Source organism: Xenopus laevis, chromosome 4L (genome assembly GCF_017654675.1).
Source record: "Xenopus laevis strain J_2021 chromosome 4L, Xenopus_laevis_v10.1, whole genome shotgun sequence".
NCBI classification, from domain to species: Eukaryota; Metazoa; Chordata; class Amphibia; order Anura; family Pipidae; genus Xenopus; species Xenopus laevis.
The window spans coordinates 9,214,189-9,228,435 of NC_054377.1; the positions used below are offsets into that span (position 1 = coordinate 9,214,189).

The 14,247-nt window shown below is 42.1% G+C and overlaps 1 protein-coding gene across 7 annotated transcripts in view; it reads left to right on the forward strand.

Moving 5' to 3' along the window:
- The window catches only part of LOC121402910 (activating molecule in BECN1-regulated autophagy protein 1-like), a 64,756-nt gene that overhangs the window by 2,954 nt on the left and 47,555 nt on the right, over positions 1-14,247 (forward strand). For all 7 annotated transcript variants that reach the window (XM_041589780.1, XM_041589779.1, XM_041589782.1 and 4 more), the window contains exons 4-6: positions 2,869-3,041; positions 8,086-8,152; positions 8,969-10,461. In XM_041589780.1, coding sequence (XP_041445714.1) covers positions 2,869-3,041; positions 8,086-8,152; positions 8,969-10,461 — 1,733 coding nt within the window. The remainder of the gene's footprint in view (positions 1-2,868; positions 3,042-8,085; positions 8,153-8,968; positions 10,462-14,247) is intronic.

A 14,247-nucleotide genomic window follows, 5' to 3' on the forward strand; every position in this document is an offset into this window, starting at 1 on the left:
AGATGCACCTACACACCAATATTACAACTAAATACACTTGCTGGTTCAGTAAAGAAACTTTATATTGTAAAGAGAATTATTTGCAGTGTAAACAGTGTAGTTCAGAAATAAAAACGACATCATAAAAATCATGACAGAATCCCTTTAAATTAAATTGAAGTTTAATTTGAAGAAGAAGTAAAAAATAACATATATGGACTCAGAAGCAGCAAGTCATTCATTGGTGGAGTGAGTGTTTCAGTGTTTAGAGCCTTAAATAGATGGTTATCTGAACTGGAAGAACCAGTTTGTACCAGCAGATCAGTAGCAGTATTTATGCCCAAGGTTTATATGAATCTGTTAGCCTGTTCTGTCTCATTTCCACTAGCATTATCATATGGTATTGTGGTCAAAGCTGCAGATGGTGGGCACAGCGTCCAAAGCAAACCTACCGGGTTTAACTTCAAAGGTGACCTAGAGAAAGAAATCTCCTGCTGCTATAAGGATTTATAGAAAAAGTGGACATTAAAACATGACTGCTGGCCAGAGCAGGTGCACCACAAGATGGACAGTCAGGATTTAGGTGATCAAGAAAATGCATTTCCAATCTTGCTTAAAACACCAGTAAAGCCGTGATAAAGTTTATAGTGCAGATTTACTCTGCCTTTTCCTGCAGTTAGTAACCCCATGCCATTTACAAGTTACAGCCCTTTTGTTTCTGGCCTCATGTACCTTCTAGATGCCTTTGTTCTCCACACTCTGGGTATAGCTGATGTACATTGCCCTGCCCTGTGGTACCTGATGTGCCACATCCTGAAAGGTGAAGAGTCTGAGTAAAAGGAATTATTCAGTGTAAAAATAAAAACTGGGTAAATAGATAGGCAGTGCAAAATAAAAAATATTTCGAATATAGTTAGCCAAAAATGTAATGTATAAAGGCTGGGGTGACTGGATATAGTGAATAAAGTACCCCCTCTTGTAAAATATAAGGATATTATAAGTTACCGAGGAGTTTCATGACCATATAAAAACACTAGGCCAAAGGCCGAGTGTTTTTATACAGGTCATGGAACTCCGGGGTAACTTCTAATATCCTCATATTTTGCAACAGGGGGTACTTTATTTATTATAATACACAAATTTGAGTGAGTCATGTGACAGAAATGACATCAGAACTCACCGTTTATAACTGATGACATCAGAACTCACCATTTATAAGGATATAATTTACAAGATATTCATGGCTTTTGTGTATTATATAGTGAATAAAGTACCCCCTCTTGTAAAATATAAGGATATTATAAGTTACCGAGGAGTTTCATGACCATATAAAATCTTTTATACAGGTCATGGAACTCTGAGGTAACTTCTAATATCCTCATATTTTACAACTGGGGGTACTTTATTTATTATAATACACAAATTTCAGTGAGTCATGTGACAGAAATGACATCAGAACTCACTGTTTATAACTGATGACATCAGAACTCACCGTTTATAAGGATATAATTTACAGGATATTCATGGCTTTTGTGTATTATATCTAATATAATACACAAAAGCCATGAATATCCTGTAAATTATATCCTTATAAACGGTGAGTAGTGATGTCATCAGTTATAAACGGTGAGTAGTGATGTCATTTCTGTCACATGACTCACTAAATTTTGTGTATTATAATAAATAAAGTACCCCCAGTTGTAAAATATGAGGATATTAGAAGTTACCTCAGAGTTCCATGACCTGTATAAAAACACTCGGCCTTCGGCCTCGTGTTTTTATATGGTCGTGAAACTCCTCGGTAACTAATAATATCCTTATATTTTACAAGAGGGGGTACTTTATTCACTATATAATAACCAGAACACTAAAGGTGGCCATACACGGGCCGATAAAAGCTGCCGACAGACCGAGTCGGCAGCTTATTGGCCCGTGTATGGGGGCCCCCGAAGGGCTTCCCCGATCGAGATCTGGCCGAAAGTCGGCCAGATCTCAATCGGATGGGATTAAAAATCCCGTCGGATCGCGGCCGCATCTGTTCGTTGATGCGGTCCCGCGATCCGACCGCCCGTTTGCGAATGCTAGGATCCGATCGTTGGCCCTAGGGCCCACGATCGGATCTGCCCGATATTGCCCACCTCAAGGTGGGCATATCGGAGGGAGATCCGCTCGTTTGGCGACACCGCCAAAACGACATCGCCAAACGAGCGGATCTATCCATGTATGGAAACCTTAACTCAGAGTTAGAGAGCTGAAGAGGAGGTAGTAGTTAGTTACTATAAAGGGGGGCCACATGGGACGTAACTGTTCAGTGAGTTTGTAATTGATCCTCAGCATTCAGCTCATATTCAATAGCAACAGTTATGACCCAGGTGCCCCACTTAAGTCTCTGATTGGTTATTGCGTGGTAACCAAACAATGGAAACCAAGAGAGCTGAAAAGCAGGAAGTAGTGTTCTGCTTTATGTATTTCTGGTCACACGTAATGAATTGTCTTTACAGAATTCTTTCTGTTTATCCCCGACATAGCTTGTATTTGTGTCTCTTTCCCAGCACATGTCTCTAATAGGGATGCACCGATTCCAGGATTCGGTTCGTGAATCAGGCTTTTTCAGCAGGATTCGAATTCGGCCAAATCTTTCTGCCCGGCCAAACCGAATCTGAATCCTAATTTGCATATGCACATTAGTGACGGGGAGATGACTTTTCATCACAAAACAAGGAAGTAAAAAATGTTTCCCCTTCCCACCCATAATTTTCATATGCAAATTAGGATTCGGATTTGGTTTGGTATTCAGCCGAATCTTTTGCGAAGGATTTGGGGGTTCGGCCGAATACAAAATTCTGGATTTGGTGCATCCCTAATTTGAGTTTTTTTTACATGTTTCAGGGCGGCAGCGAAAGCTGGTTTACGGACAGTAACAATGCCATCGCCTCCCTGGCTTTCCACCCCACAGTACAGCTGCTGCTTATCGCCACCGCCAGCGAGATTCACTTTTGGGACTGGAGCCGGCGAGAACCTTTCGCTGTGGTAAAAACGGCCAGTGAAATGGAACGTGTACGGTGAGGAACTTTTTCCAGTGTCTGCAAATGGTAGATAGGGAAAGTGCCTTCTGCCACGGACGTATACATTGTTCCCTAAAATAATCTAAAATATGCCATACACTTTTTGTTCTTCAGGACTAGTGACGAGTGAATCTAACCTGTTTCGCTTCACCAAAAATTCGCTAAACAGCGAAAATTCGTTGAAATGCATTAAAGTCCACAGCCATCCATTTGTTTTCTCCCATTGAAGTCTATGGGCGTCCTTTCACAACGAAACTTGGCTAAAAATTTTACTCGTCACTACTCAGGACATCATGGAGCTAGAAAATGAACAGAATCCTAGCGGGTGCTCTTCTACTTGCACCCTTTTGGTTTTTATACTTTTAAAGGGGGTTTCACCTTTCAATTAAGGTTTAGTATGATGTAGATAGTTTGCAATTGTTTGTCATTTTTATTATTTGTGGTTTTTGATTTATTTAGCTTTTTATTCAGCGGCTCTCCAGTTTGCAGTTTTAGCAATCTGGTTGCTAGGGTCCAAATTACCCTAGCAACCATGCTCTGATTTGAATAAGAGACTGGAATATAGAATAGAAATAGATGATCAATACATTTGTAGTTTTAAAAAAACATTTGTTTTTTTGAAGGGGTCAGTGAGCCCCGTTTTAAAGCTGGAAAGAATCAGAAGTAGAAGGCAAATAGTTAAAAGGTTGCTTAGAATTAAGGTGACCATACACGGGCCGATAAAAGCTGCCGACAGACCGTGTCGGCAGCTTATTGGCCCATGTATGGGGCCCCCGACGGGCTTCACCGATCGAGATTTGGCCGAAAGTCGGCCAGATCTCGATCGGATGGGACAAAAAATCCCGTCGGATCACGGCCGCATCTATTCGTTGATGCGGTCCCGCGATCCGACCGCCCATTGCTATTCATTAGGATCCGATCGTTGGGCCCTAGGGCCCACGATCGGATCGGCCTGATATTGCCCACCTCAAGGTGGGCATATCGGGGAGAGATCCGCTCGTTTGACGACATCGCCAAACGAGCTGATCTCTCAGTGTATGGGCACCGTTAGCCATTCTATAATATACTAAAATTTAACCTAAAGGTGAACCAGCCCTTTAATTTGGTCTAAGGGAAAAACTAGACTCCTGTCTACATAGTCGCTAGTATATCCTAGCAATACAAATCACCAGTTAGATTCTTAAAGTTAGTCTCGTCTGGGAGTTTTGCCAACCTCTTGGTCCAAAGTTTGAGATAAACATAAAAACTATTGTCCGCAATTTATCACAAGCCCCAGCTTCCTGTCATCCATCCGGTGTGCAATGCTTTATATTGAACGCTTTTGCTTTTCTATTGCACCGAGACACCATTTATAAGGACCTACAGTCAATCAAATTCTGTCTCGTTTCTGTTCTTTTTTTATTTTCCCCTTTGAGTACAGTGCTCTGTGATCTGATGCACATTTATCTTAAAGGACTGGTTGTTCTGTTTTAGAAAACATAGATGTCAAATGGGTGGTTCACCTTTAAGTTAACCTTAAACATGTTATAGAATGACCATTTCTGAGCAACTTTTCAATTGGTCTTCGTTATTTATTTTGTATCGTTTTTTTTGATTACCATATATACTCGAGTATAAGCCGAGGTACCTAATTTTACCTTCAAAAACTGGGAAAGCTTATTGACTCGAGCATAAGCCTAGGGTGAGAAATGCAGCAGCTTCTGGTAAGTTTCAATCAAAAAATTGAGGGTTTCTGCTCCCATTGGAGGTGCCGGCGTCTCGTTTTTGGATGCCGGCGAATATTCTTGGAGACTATTCTTGGACGCCGGCGAATATTCTTGGACGCCGGCGACTATTCTTAGACCATTTTTGCGCTTGACCCGAGTATAAGCCGAGGTAGAGTTTTTCAGCATATTTTGGGGGCTGAAAAACTCGGCTTATACTCGAGTATATACGGTATTTCCCTTCTTCTTCTGACACTTTCCAGCTTTCAAATGGGAGTCACTGATCCATCTAAAAACAAATGCTCTGTAAGGCTACAAATGCATTGTTATTGATATTTTTTTATTACTCATCTTTCTGTTCAGGCCTCTCCATATTCCAGTCTCTTATTCAAATCAATGCCTGGTTGCTAGGGGGATTTGAACCATTTATTTGAAATATTTAATTGATTGTATTTAGGAAGTTTCTTATTTCAGTATGCTGAAGCTTATATTCAATTTTGTGATAATTCCCCTTTAAGGTCCACCAAGGAACATAACAAACCCACTCTCACAGATGACTAGCTCTTCTGCTTCTCAATAGCAGTGTTTGGGGTTGGTGATATGTTTCTTACGCCAATGCCTTCAATTTTCCAAGTGTAATGTTATATTAGCATTGCTCTTCACTTGGCTGTAGCCTTCGCTCTGGAACATCCCTTCAGCATGTGGGATACAACTGGCAGCTCCAAGGCTTATTTATTCACTAATCCATTTATAAGATGGATATGCGAATAATGCCTTAGCTGTCATCTGAGCTGCCAGGGGTTTATTCCAACTCCTGGACCGGATGCCGTCACTCAGATCTTCTCTGCGAGGGTTCAGTTGTCCACCGAGAGGCTCTATATAATCACCATTTAGTGTGTGCATGGGGAAATGCTCTCCCTTGTACTCTATTCAGCCGAGAAGGTAATTGGAAAATAATGAGTGATTAAAGAGGATGCCTATTAATAGCCAACTAAATAGGTAACAGAAAGACTGCCTATTGTCTGGAGAGTTTGCATTGATTATCTCTCCAGTGAGCCATTAAAGGTAAATGTTTGATTTTTCTCCTATTACAGTGCATTAAAGGGAAATCACTTTGGTCGCATTACAGAAGGTTCCCTCCCGTCTAACGTTCCACAATGTCATCTGCTGATACTTTTATTATGTTTAATCCGCTTGTAAAGGCGGCAATAGGTGTTAGAGGTTTTTAAAAGATCTTTTCGTTGTTGTAGGACCCCAAACAATCGTTTAAATGTACGATTTGTCCATCAACAAAAACGAATGTCGTCTAGTTTAAAGGGATCCTGTCATCGGAAAACATGTTTTTTTTCAAAACGCATCAGTTAATAGTGCTACTCCAGCAGAATTCTGCACTGAAATCCATTTCTCAAAAGAGCAAACAGATTTTTTTATATTCAATTTTGAAATCTGACACGGGGCTGCTAGACATATTGTCAGTTTCCCAGCTGCCCCAAGTCATGTGACTTGTGCTCTGATAAACTTCAATCACTCTTTACTGCTGTACTGCAAGTTGGAGTGATATCACCCCCCTCCCTTTTCCCCCCAGCAGCCAAACAAAAGAACAATGGGAAGGTAACCAGATAACAGCTCCCTAACACAAGATAACAGCTGCCTGGTAGATCTAAGAAAAACACATGTCTCACTGAGACACATTCAGTTACATTTAGAAGGAAAAATAGCAGCCTGCCAGAAAGCATTTCTCTCCTAAAGTGCAGGCACAAGTCACATGACATGGGGCAGCTGGGAAATTGACAATATGTCTAGCCCCATGTGAAATTTCAAAATTGAATATAAAAAAATCTGTTTGCTCTTTTGAGAAACGGATTTCAGTGCAGAATTCTGCTGGAGCAGCACTATTAACTGATTCATTTTGAAAAAAATTTTTTTTCCCATGACAGTATCCCTTTAAGGTTAGGAAACCGTGGCCCGCTGCCTGATTGGCCCTGCAAACAACTGGACAATGGATACATTTCACTGTGACTGATATAAATTTTCTAACCTGACCATCGATTTTCTGACCGATGTCTGATGAAAATCGGTAGATTCGGTGCCCACTAACTTCACGATAATTTGAAGGCTCTGTCAGATTGCACGGAAATTGGTCGAAGAATCTTAATGTCTAGGCCACCTTAAAGGTGTTGTTCACCTATAAATGAACTTTTAGCATGAACTTTTAGAGAGTGATATTCTGAGACAATTTGCTATTGGTTTTAATTTTTTATCATTTGTGGTTTTTGAGTTATTTAGCTCCGTTACCTCTTCAATTGGCAATTTCAGCCATCTGGTTACTAGGGTCCAAGTTACCCTAGCAACCATGCATTGATTTGAATGAGACTGGATTATTAATAGTATAGGCCTGAATAGAAAGATGAGTAATAAAGTAGCAATAACAATACATTTGTAGCCTTACAGAGCATTTGTTTTTAAGATGGGGTCAGTGATCCCTTCAAAAAGCTGGAAGAAGGCAAATCATTCACAAATTACTAAAAATAAATAATGAAGACCAATTGAAAAGTTGATTAGAATTAGCCATTCTGTTACATACTAAAAGTTAACTTCAAGATGAACCACCCCTTAAAAGGAGAACTAAACCCAAAAACTGAATATGGCTAAAAATGTCATATTTTATATAGTGAACTTATTGCACGAGGCTAAAGTTTCAGCTTGTCAATAGCAGCAATGATCCAGGACTTCAAACTTGTCACAGGGGGTCACCATCTTGGAAAGTGTCTGTGACACTCACATGCTCAGTGGGCTCTGATTGGCTGTTGAGAAGCTAAGCTTAGGGCTCGTCACTAATTATCCAGCAGAAAATGAGCTTCCCTGGCTGTAATATAAGCTGATGCTACAGGTTTGCTGATTATTAAATTCTGATGATAATTGCACTGGTTTCTGTGCTGCCATGTAGTAATTATCTGTATTAATTACTAATCAGCCTTATATTGTGACATTTCTATTCTATGTGTACTGTATATTGTGAGTGGCTCCCTAAGCTCAGTAAGTGACAGCAGCACAGAGCATGTGCAGTGAATCAGCAGAAAAGAAGATGGGGAGCTACTGGGGCATCTTTGGAGACACAGATCTTTACTGCTAAAGGGCTGTGGTTGCCTCGGGCTGGTACAGAAGCACAAAACATAATGTACAACAATTCTAACCACTTCTTTAGTTAGGCTTTAGTTCTCCTTTAAGCCCTGCTACTGTACATAGCGTTCCTTGGAATCTTAAATTATTTTAATTGTTTCTCTATGCCATGTATTTTGTTTCAAGGAAACGACATGTGTTCTCTTTTCCCCCCACAGATTGGTACGATTTGACCCCCTTGGACATTATCTTCTTACTGCTATCGTAAACCCCTCTAACCAGCAGGTAAGCTTTCCGAGCATCCCTATTACTCTCAGATACTAAATGAAGCACATTTGTGTTGGAATTTGTGGGCCATTTTGGGTGGATTTCGTAATAATGCTCCCCTAGGCCACCCCTCCATCATTCAACAACACCAATTCCCTTCCTCCCAGCTCTCTGATAAATTGCCTCTTCTTAGGGGGGCGACTAATCTCCCCGAACTGCCTCGTTTTCCGAACTTGCTTGAAGTTTCCTTGTGAATTAACGACGACTTCGTAAAACGAAACACACCAATTGCCATTCAGCTGGTGATTTCATTCTAGCAGGCGGGAGGCAGTTCGGGGAGATTAGTTGCCCCGAAGAAGAGGAGATTTGGCGCTGCGTGACTAATCTCACCGAATCTGAGCGTATGTCTCTGCCCTTGAAATCTCCAGCCTGCCCAGGGTTAGCGTTCTGCCCCTAATACATACTTTATTTTAATCTTTTATTTTATTTCTCCTTTAAACGAAATGTAAAAAAGCATGATAAATGATTTTTCTATACATGTATGGTTTCTTAAGATGCCCATACAAGGCAGGTATTTGCTGTGTTTTGGACCTTAACGGAACCATCTGTCCACTAAGTCCTCTGTGCAATAATTCACTGGACTGTGAGCAAAAGGTATTTGACCAAGGAGTACATAGGTTTTTGCACAAGGTTTGTAGCCAACTGCACTTCATTGTAAAAAGAATAGATAGTAGCACAGTATAGTTCTGAACAGACTCCATGCACAGTGTGTTTAAAGTAAGGCAGTTAGACGGCTGTTTAATAATTGTCTTTTTTTTTTTAAATTTCCTTCAGAGCGATGAAGAATCTGAGATCCCCCTTGACAGTGCAGAGATTCCCATATATCGCCAGCGTTCCCTGCTGCAGACTCAGCCAGTGCGCAGGACTCCTCTGCTTCACAACTTCCTGCACATGCTCTCCTCCCGATCCTCAGGTACCCAGGCAGGAGAGCAGCCACCTGTGCAGGATTCTGCCACGCCATCTCCTCCACCCCCTCCACCTACACCACTGCCTCCCCCATCAAACGACAGCAACCAGCGGGTTCTATATACCCGCATCCGAGAGCGAGCCCCAGCAGTCAATACTCCCTGCTGCCAAGACCCCAGTATGTTGTGCCTCTGCATCCGCTGCTCCAATGCACGGCTGTCTTCTCCTCTCTTCCCACACCCAGAAGCACCAGGGGCTCCTTCTACCTCTTCGGGGGCTACTTCCACTTCATTTTCCCCAGTGCAGACAGAACCCTTGCACTCCTTGGAGCGGCAGCAGCAGCACCAGTCATCCGCTCAACATGATCATGGTCTTCTGAGCCGCCCTTCTGCCTTCAGCAGCGTTCACAGCAGCACAGCCGGCAACACACTGCGTAACCTGAGCCTGGGACCTACCCGCCGGTCACTAACAGGGCAGCCTTCCCGCTATCAGCAGCCACCCACTGATTTGGCTGGTTCTGAATGGACTCGCACTGTGCTGAGTATGGGACCTCGGCCAGAGCCGGAACCCATGCCACCACCCAGGACGAGTGCCTCTTCTGTCAGCCTCTTGTCAGTTCTGCGACAACAGGAAGGAGAAACGTCCTCTTCTGTATACACCTCAGCAACAGAGGGGAGAGGGTTCTCTAGCTCGGAATCTGACAGTACTGGGGCTCCCCCACCTGTTCACCCCTCAACCACTCGAACTGACCTTCAGTGTGACCTGAGGCGCTTCTTCCTTGAGTACGACAGGCTTCATGATGTGGAGCCGGGAGCACCGGGAACAACACAGGGACAGACTCACGAGATGCTTAACAACAATTTAGAACCTGAGCAGCCTGGAACATCATCTCATCAACCCCCACAAGCTCATGCAGGCGACAGCACCTCCAGCCAGCCCCGTGGACACATTAATCGCTGTCGTGCATGTCACAACCTGCTGACCTTTAACAATGACACACTGCGCTGGGAAAGGACCCCACCAGCTTATCCAGAGACAACAGGAACCTCTGCCTGGCAGCCTCCACCCATTCCTCCCCCAAGCTCTTTCCAGGCTGGTCTCGCCGCTGGCAGCACAGATCACCCTGGTACGGCGGGGGCGGGGAGAGTGGACCTAGGAAGCATGACGGCAAGCAGTAGTCGTCTGGAAAATGGGGCTACACAGGAGGAGAGAACAGTAGGAGTGGTGTATAACCCAGAGACTGGACACTGGGAACGTGTCTACAGCCAGCCAGCATCTGTTAGTAGAGCTCCGAATGTATCCCAAGAGGCCTTACCACAGGATCTGCAGGAGGAGAGCACAGAGGAGGACTCTCTCAGAAGGTAAGACGGGGGGGCATTGCTAATTCTTTTGCAAGTGAGGTGTTAAAAATCCTATTTTTAATTTCTTTAATGAAAATATGCTTTAATTAAAAAATGTGTACCATTTTTTTAATAAACCTGACTGTATGCAGTGAAATTCCCCCTTCATTTACTTGCTGTGACTGCTGCAGATAGGAAACTTCAGACTGACCCCTAACTGCTCTGCAGGAAAATTGATCATACTTTCAAACGCCCCCCCCCGCCTTACTTCCCAGAACTCGAGCAGCTTTGTTTGTTTCCCTGTAGAGCAGCCGGCGACTGGGAAGAGATTTGTATCCTCTGACCCAGTGCAGTCTGTATATTCTGATTATTAATCAGTCTTGCTGTATCGGCTTCTATGGCAGATATTATTTGACTTGTGCTGTTTTGATCATTTATGACGATCCCTAAGCTTAACCTCCCAACTGAAGACCAGACCACACTGAGCATGTGCACAGTCTTGGTCTTGCAAAGACGTATAACAAAGTTACAAGATGGTGACCCCCTGTGACCAACTTTGAAAGCATAAATCATTTCTAGCCTTATTCTATTTTAGACTTTAGTTCCCCTTTAACAAGCTATTGTTTACCGTTTCATAAGACAAATCTAGATCAGGTCTGTTCAACTAGAGGCCAATATGTCAGAATTAAGGTGGTTATAGACGCACCGATGATACCTTACAAAACAAATTTTAATAAGATATTTGTGTGTGTATGGTGGGAGAAGAGCCAACCGATATCTGCAGAAGGTTTTGATTGGGCGACTTTGAATGCACCCAAACAACGGCCATTGTTAGTGCTGAATGGTCAGATACAGGTAGAATTCTATTGTTTCTCTCTGTATATCTGATGATTCAGCTCTACACGTGTGTATTGAAACGAACGATCTTTTCCAGGAAAGATCTTAATTGTAACATCTATGGCCACCTTTAGACCATAAGGTCCTAGATTGTTGCACCTATTTCAAATGATAGTCTTTACCACAAGGTGGCGCTGCAGGGTAGCAGGTTGCCTTGTTGCACTGAATTAGCCATCTGTAGAACAGGACCAGCCACTGACTCGGGGGAGATTCCATTACAATGCTGTGGAGAAGAGATTTTATCTAGGACATCTGAAATTTCCGTAAGGGCGAGGAAACACATTTCTCAGAAATGCGAGCTTTGGATGCTGACCTCGAGATCTGTAGTATAGCTGCAACTACTATTTGCATGTGAGCTTGACTGTCTTCTTATGATAAAATATTGAAATTCTAAAGATGCACAAGGTTTAACGGACCAGGTGAGGACACAGCCCAAAGCATAATTTTGCCAGGTTCTTAAAGGGGAACTAAACCCTAAAAATAAATATGGATAAAAATGCCATATTTTATATACTGAACTTATTGCACGAGGCTAAAGTTTCAGCTTGTGAATAGCAGCAATGATCCAGGACTTCAAACTTGTCACAGGGGGTCACCATCTTGGAAAGTGTCTGTGACACTCACATGCTCAGTGGGCTCTGATTGGCTGTTGAGAAGCTAAGCTTAGGGCTCGTCACTAATTATCCATCAGAAAATGAGCTTCCCTGGCTGTAATATAAGCTGATGCTACAGGTTTGCTGATTATTAAATTCTGATGCTAATTGCACTGGTTTCTGTGCTGCCATGTAGTAATTATCTGTATTAATTACTAATCAGCCTTATATTGTGACATTTCTATTCTATGTACTGTATATTGTGAGTGGCTCCCTAAGCTCAGTAAGTGACAGCAGCACAGAGCATGTGCAGTGAATCAGCAGAAAAGAAGATGGGGAGCTACTGGGGCATCTTTGGAGACACAGATCTTTACTGCTAAAGGGCTGTGGTTGCCTTGGGCTGGTACAGGAGCCACAACATCATGTACAACATTTTTAGCTACTTCTTTAGTTAAGCTTTAGTTCTCCTTTAACGTGGGGGCCCATCTGTCAGTTTCATTACATGTTCTGCCGTCGTATGAAGTTGATCCGCAATTATCAAGTCCTGACGGTACCCCTTTGAAAGATATCACTTTAGACAGCTCATAATGCTGACTTTGTGCAGTCTCAATTTGCATGAGGATTCTCTTGATTAGATTATCTTTGGAAATTTAATTAATCTGAGACAGTATTTTATGCAGTCTGCAAGTTTGTATCACTACCTTTATTTAAAGTCATACTTGTTAACCTGGGGGGTTGAAATAATAACTGATCTGCTTCGGACTGAAGCAGAGCCAGCAGTTAGCCTGAGGTTGATTTCACAGCCTTATTGCAAAACTCTGCTGTCAGGATCGTAAAGTGACCTGCGCAGCTGCAGTATGTTAGTAGTTATTCTATGACCATTGCTCTCAGCCATCATTTTATTTTTGTATAATACACAAAAGCCATGAATAGTCTGTAAATGATATCCTTATAAACGGTGAGTACTGATGTCATCAGTTATAAACGGTGACTAGTGATGTCATTTCTGTCACATGACTCCCTAAAACTTGTGTATTATAATAAATAAAACCTCGTGTTTTTATATGGTCATGAAACTCCTCTTTTACTTATAATATCCTTATAATATACCAGAGGGGGTACTTTATTCACTATATATTTACAAGAGGGGGTACTTTATTCACTATATATATATATATATATATATATATATATATATATATATATATATATATATATATATATATATATATATATATAAATATAGGTGTTTGTGCTGGGGATCGCATTTGCTTGCACCCTTTTCTTCCAACGACTAATTAATTTAACCCCTTCACTGCTTGAATGGCCTTCCCAGGAGCGTGAGCGTAACCCCAGATATACTGTTGCCTGCACAACAGAAAGGACTAAATAAAGCCCATTATGGTTTGACTGATCTTAGTAGTGTCCACATATTCCTGTTATAGGTAAGTCCCTGCCCTAGTGAGCTTACAGTCTAAATTAACACACACACTAGGGTTAATTTAATCATGAATATGGCTACCCTGATGGCACGCATGGTTTCAGAGCCAGTGCTACCCACCACAGATACCCTTCTTTGCCCTCGGCTGATTTTAGTTCTGTTGGATAGGGGACACAATGCTGTATGGATCACAGCAGTGCTGCTAAGCAAGACTTGCTAGGGACAATGGGGTTCATTTATAAACAGTGTCCAAATTTGCACCTGGGCAGTAACCCATAGGGAACAATTAGCGATTAGCTTTTTTTCAGCCAACTGCAGGTGGTGCAGTAAAAGCAATTATTTGGGTTACTGCCCAGGTGCAGTGTTTATAAATGATCCCAAATGTCTTTAAAGGAATAGTAACACTAAAAATGTTAAGTCCTTTGATGAAATGAAACACAGCAGCTTGTTTATATAAACTATAGTAGTACTTATCTGTTATCTACTGTGTATCCTGTGCTTGAATGGCTGCTCCCAAGGCTACACAGCAGTGTGTTTATATAAACTATAGTAGTACTTATCTGTTATCTACTGTTTATCCTTTGCTTGAATGGCTGCCCCCATGGCTACACAGCAGCTTGTTTATATAAACTATAGTAGTATTTATCTGTTATCTACTGTGTATCCTGTGCTTGAATGGCTGTCCCCGTGGCTACATAGCAGCTTGTTTATATAAACTATAGTAGTACTTATCTGTTATCTACTGTGTATCCTGTGCTTGAATGGCTGCCCCCATGGCTACACAGCAGCTTGTTTATATAAACTATAGTAGTACTTATCTGTTAACTACTGTGTATCCTGTGCTTGAATGGCTGCCCCCATGGCTACACAGCAGCT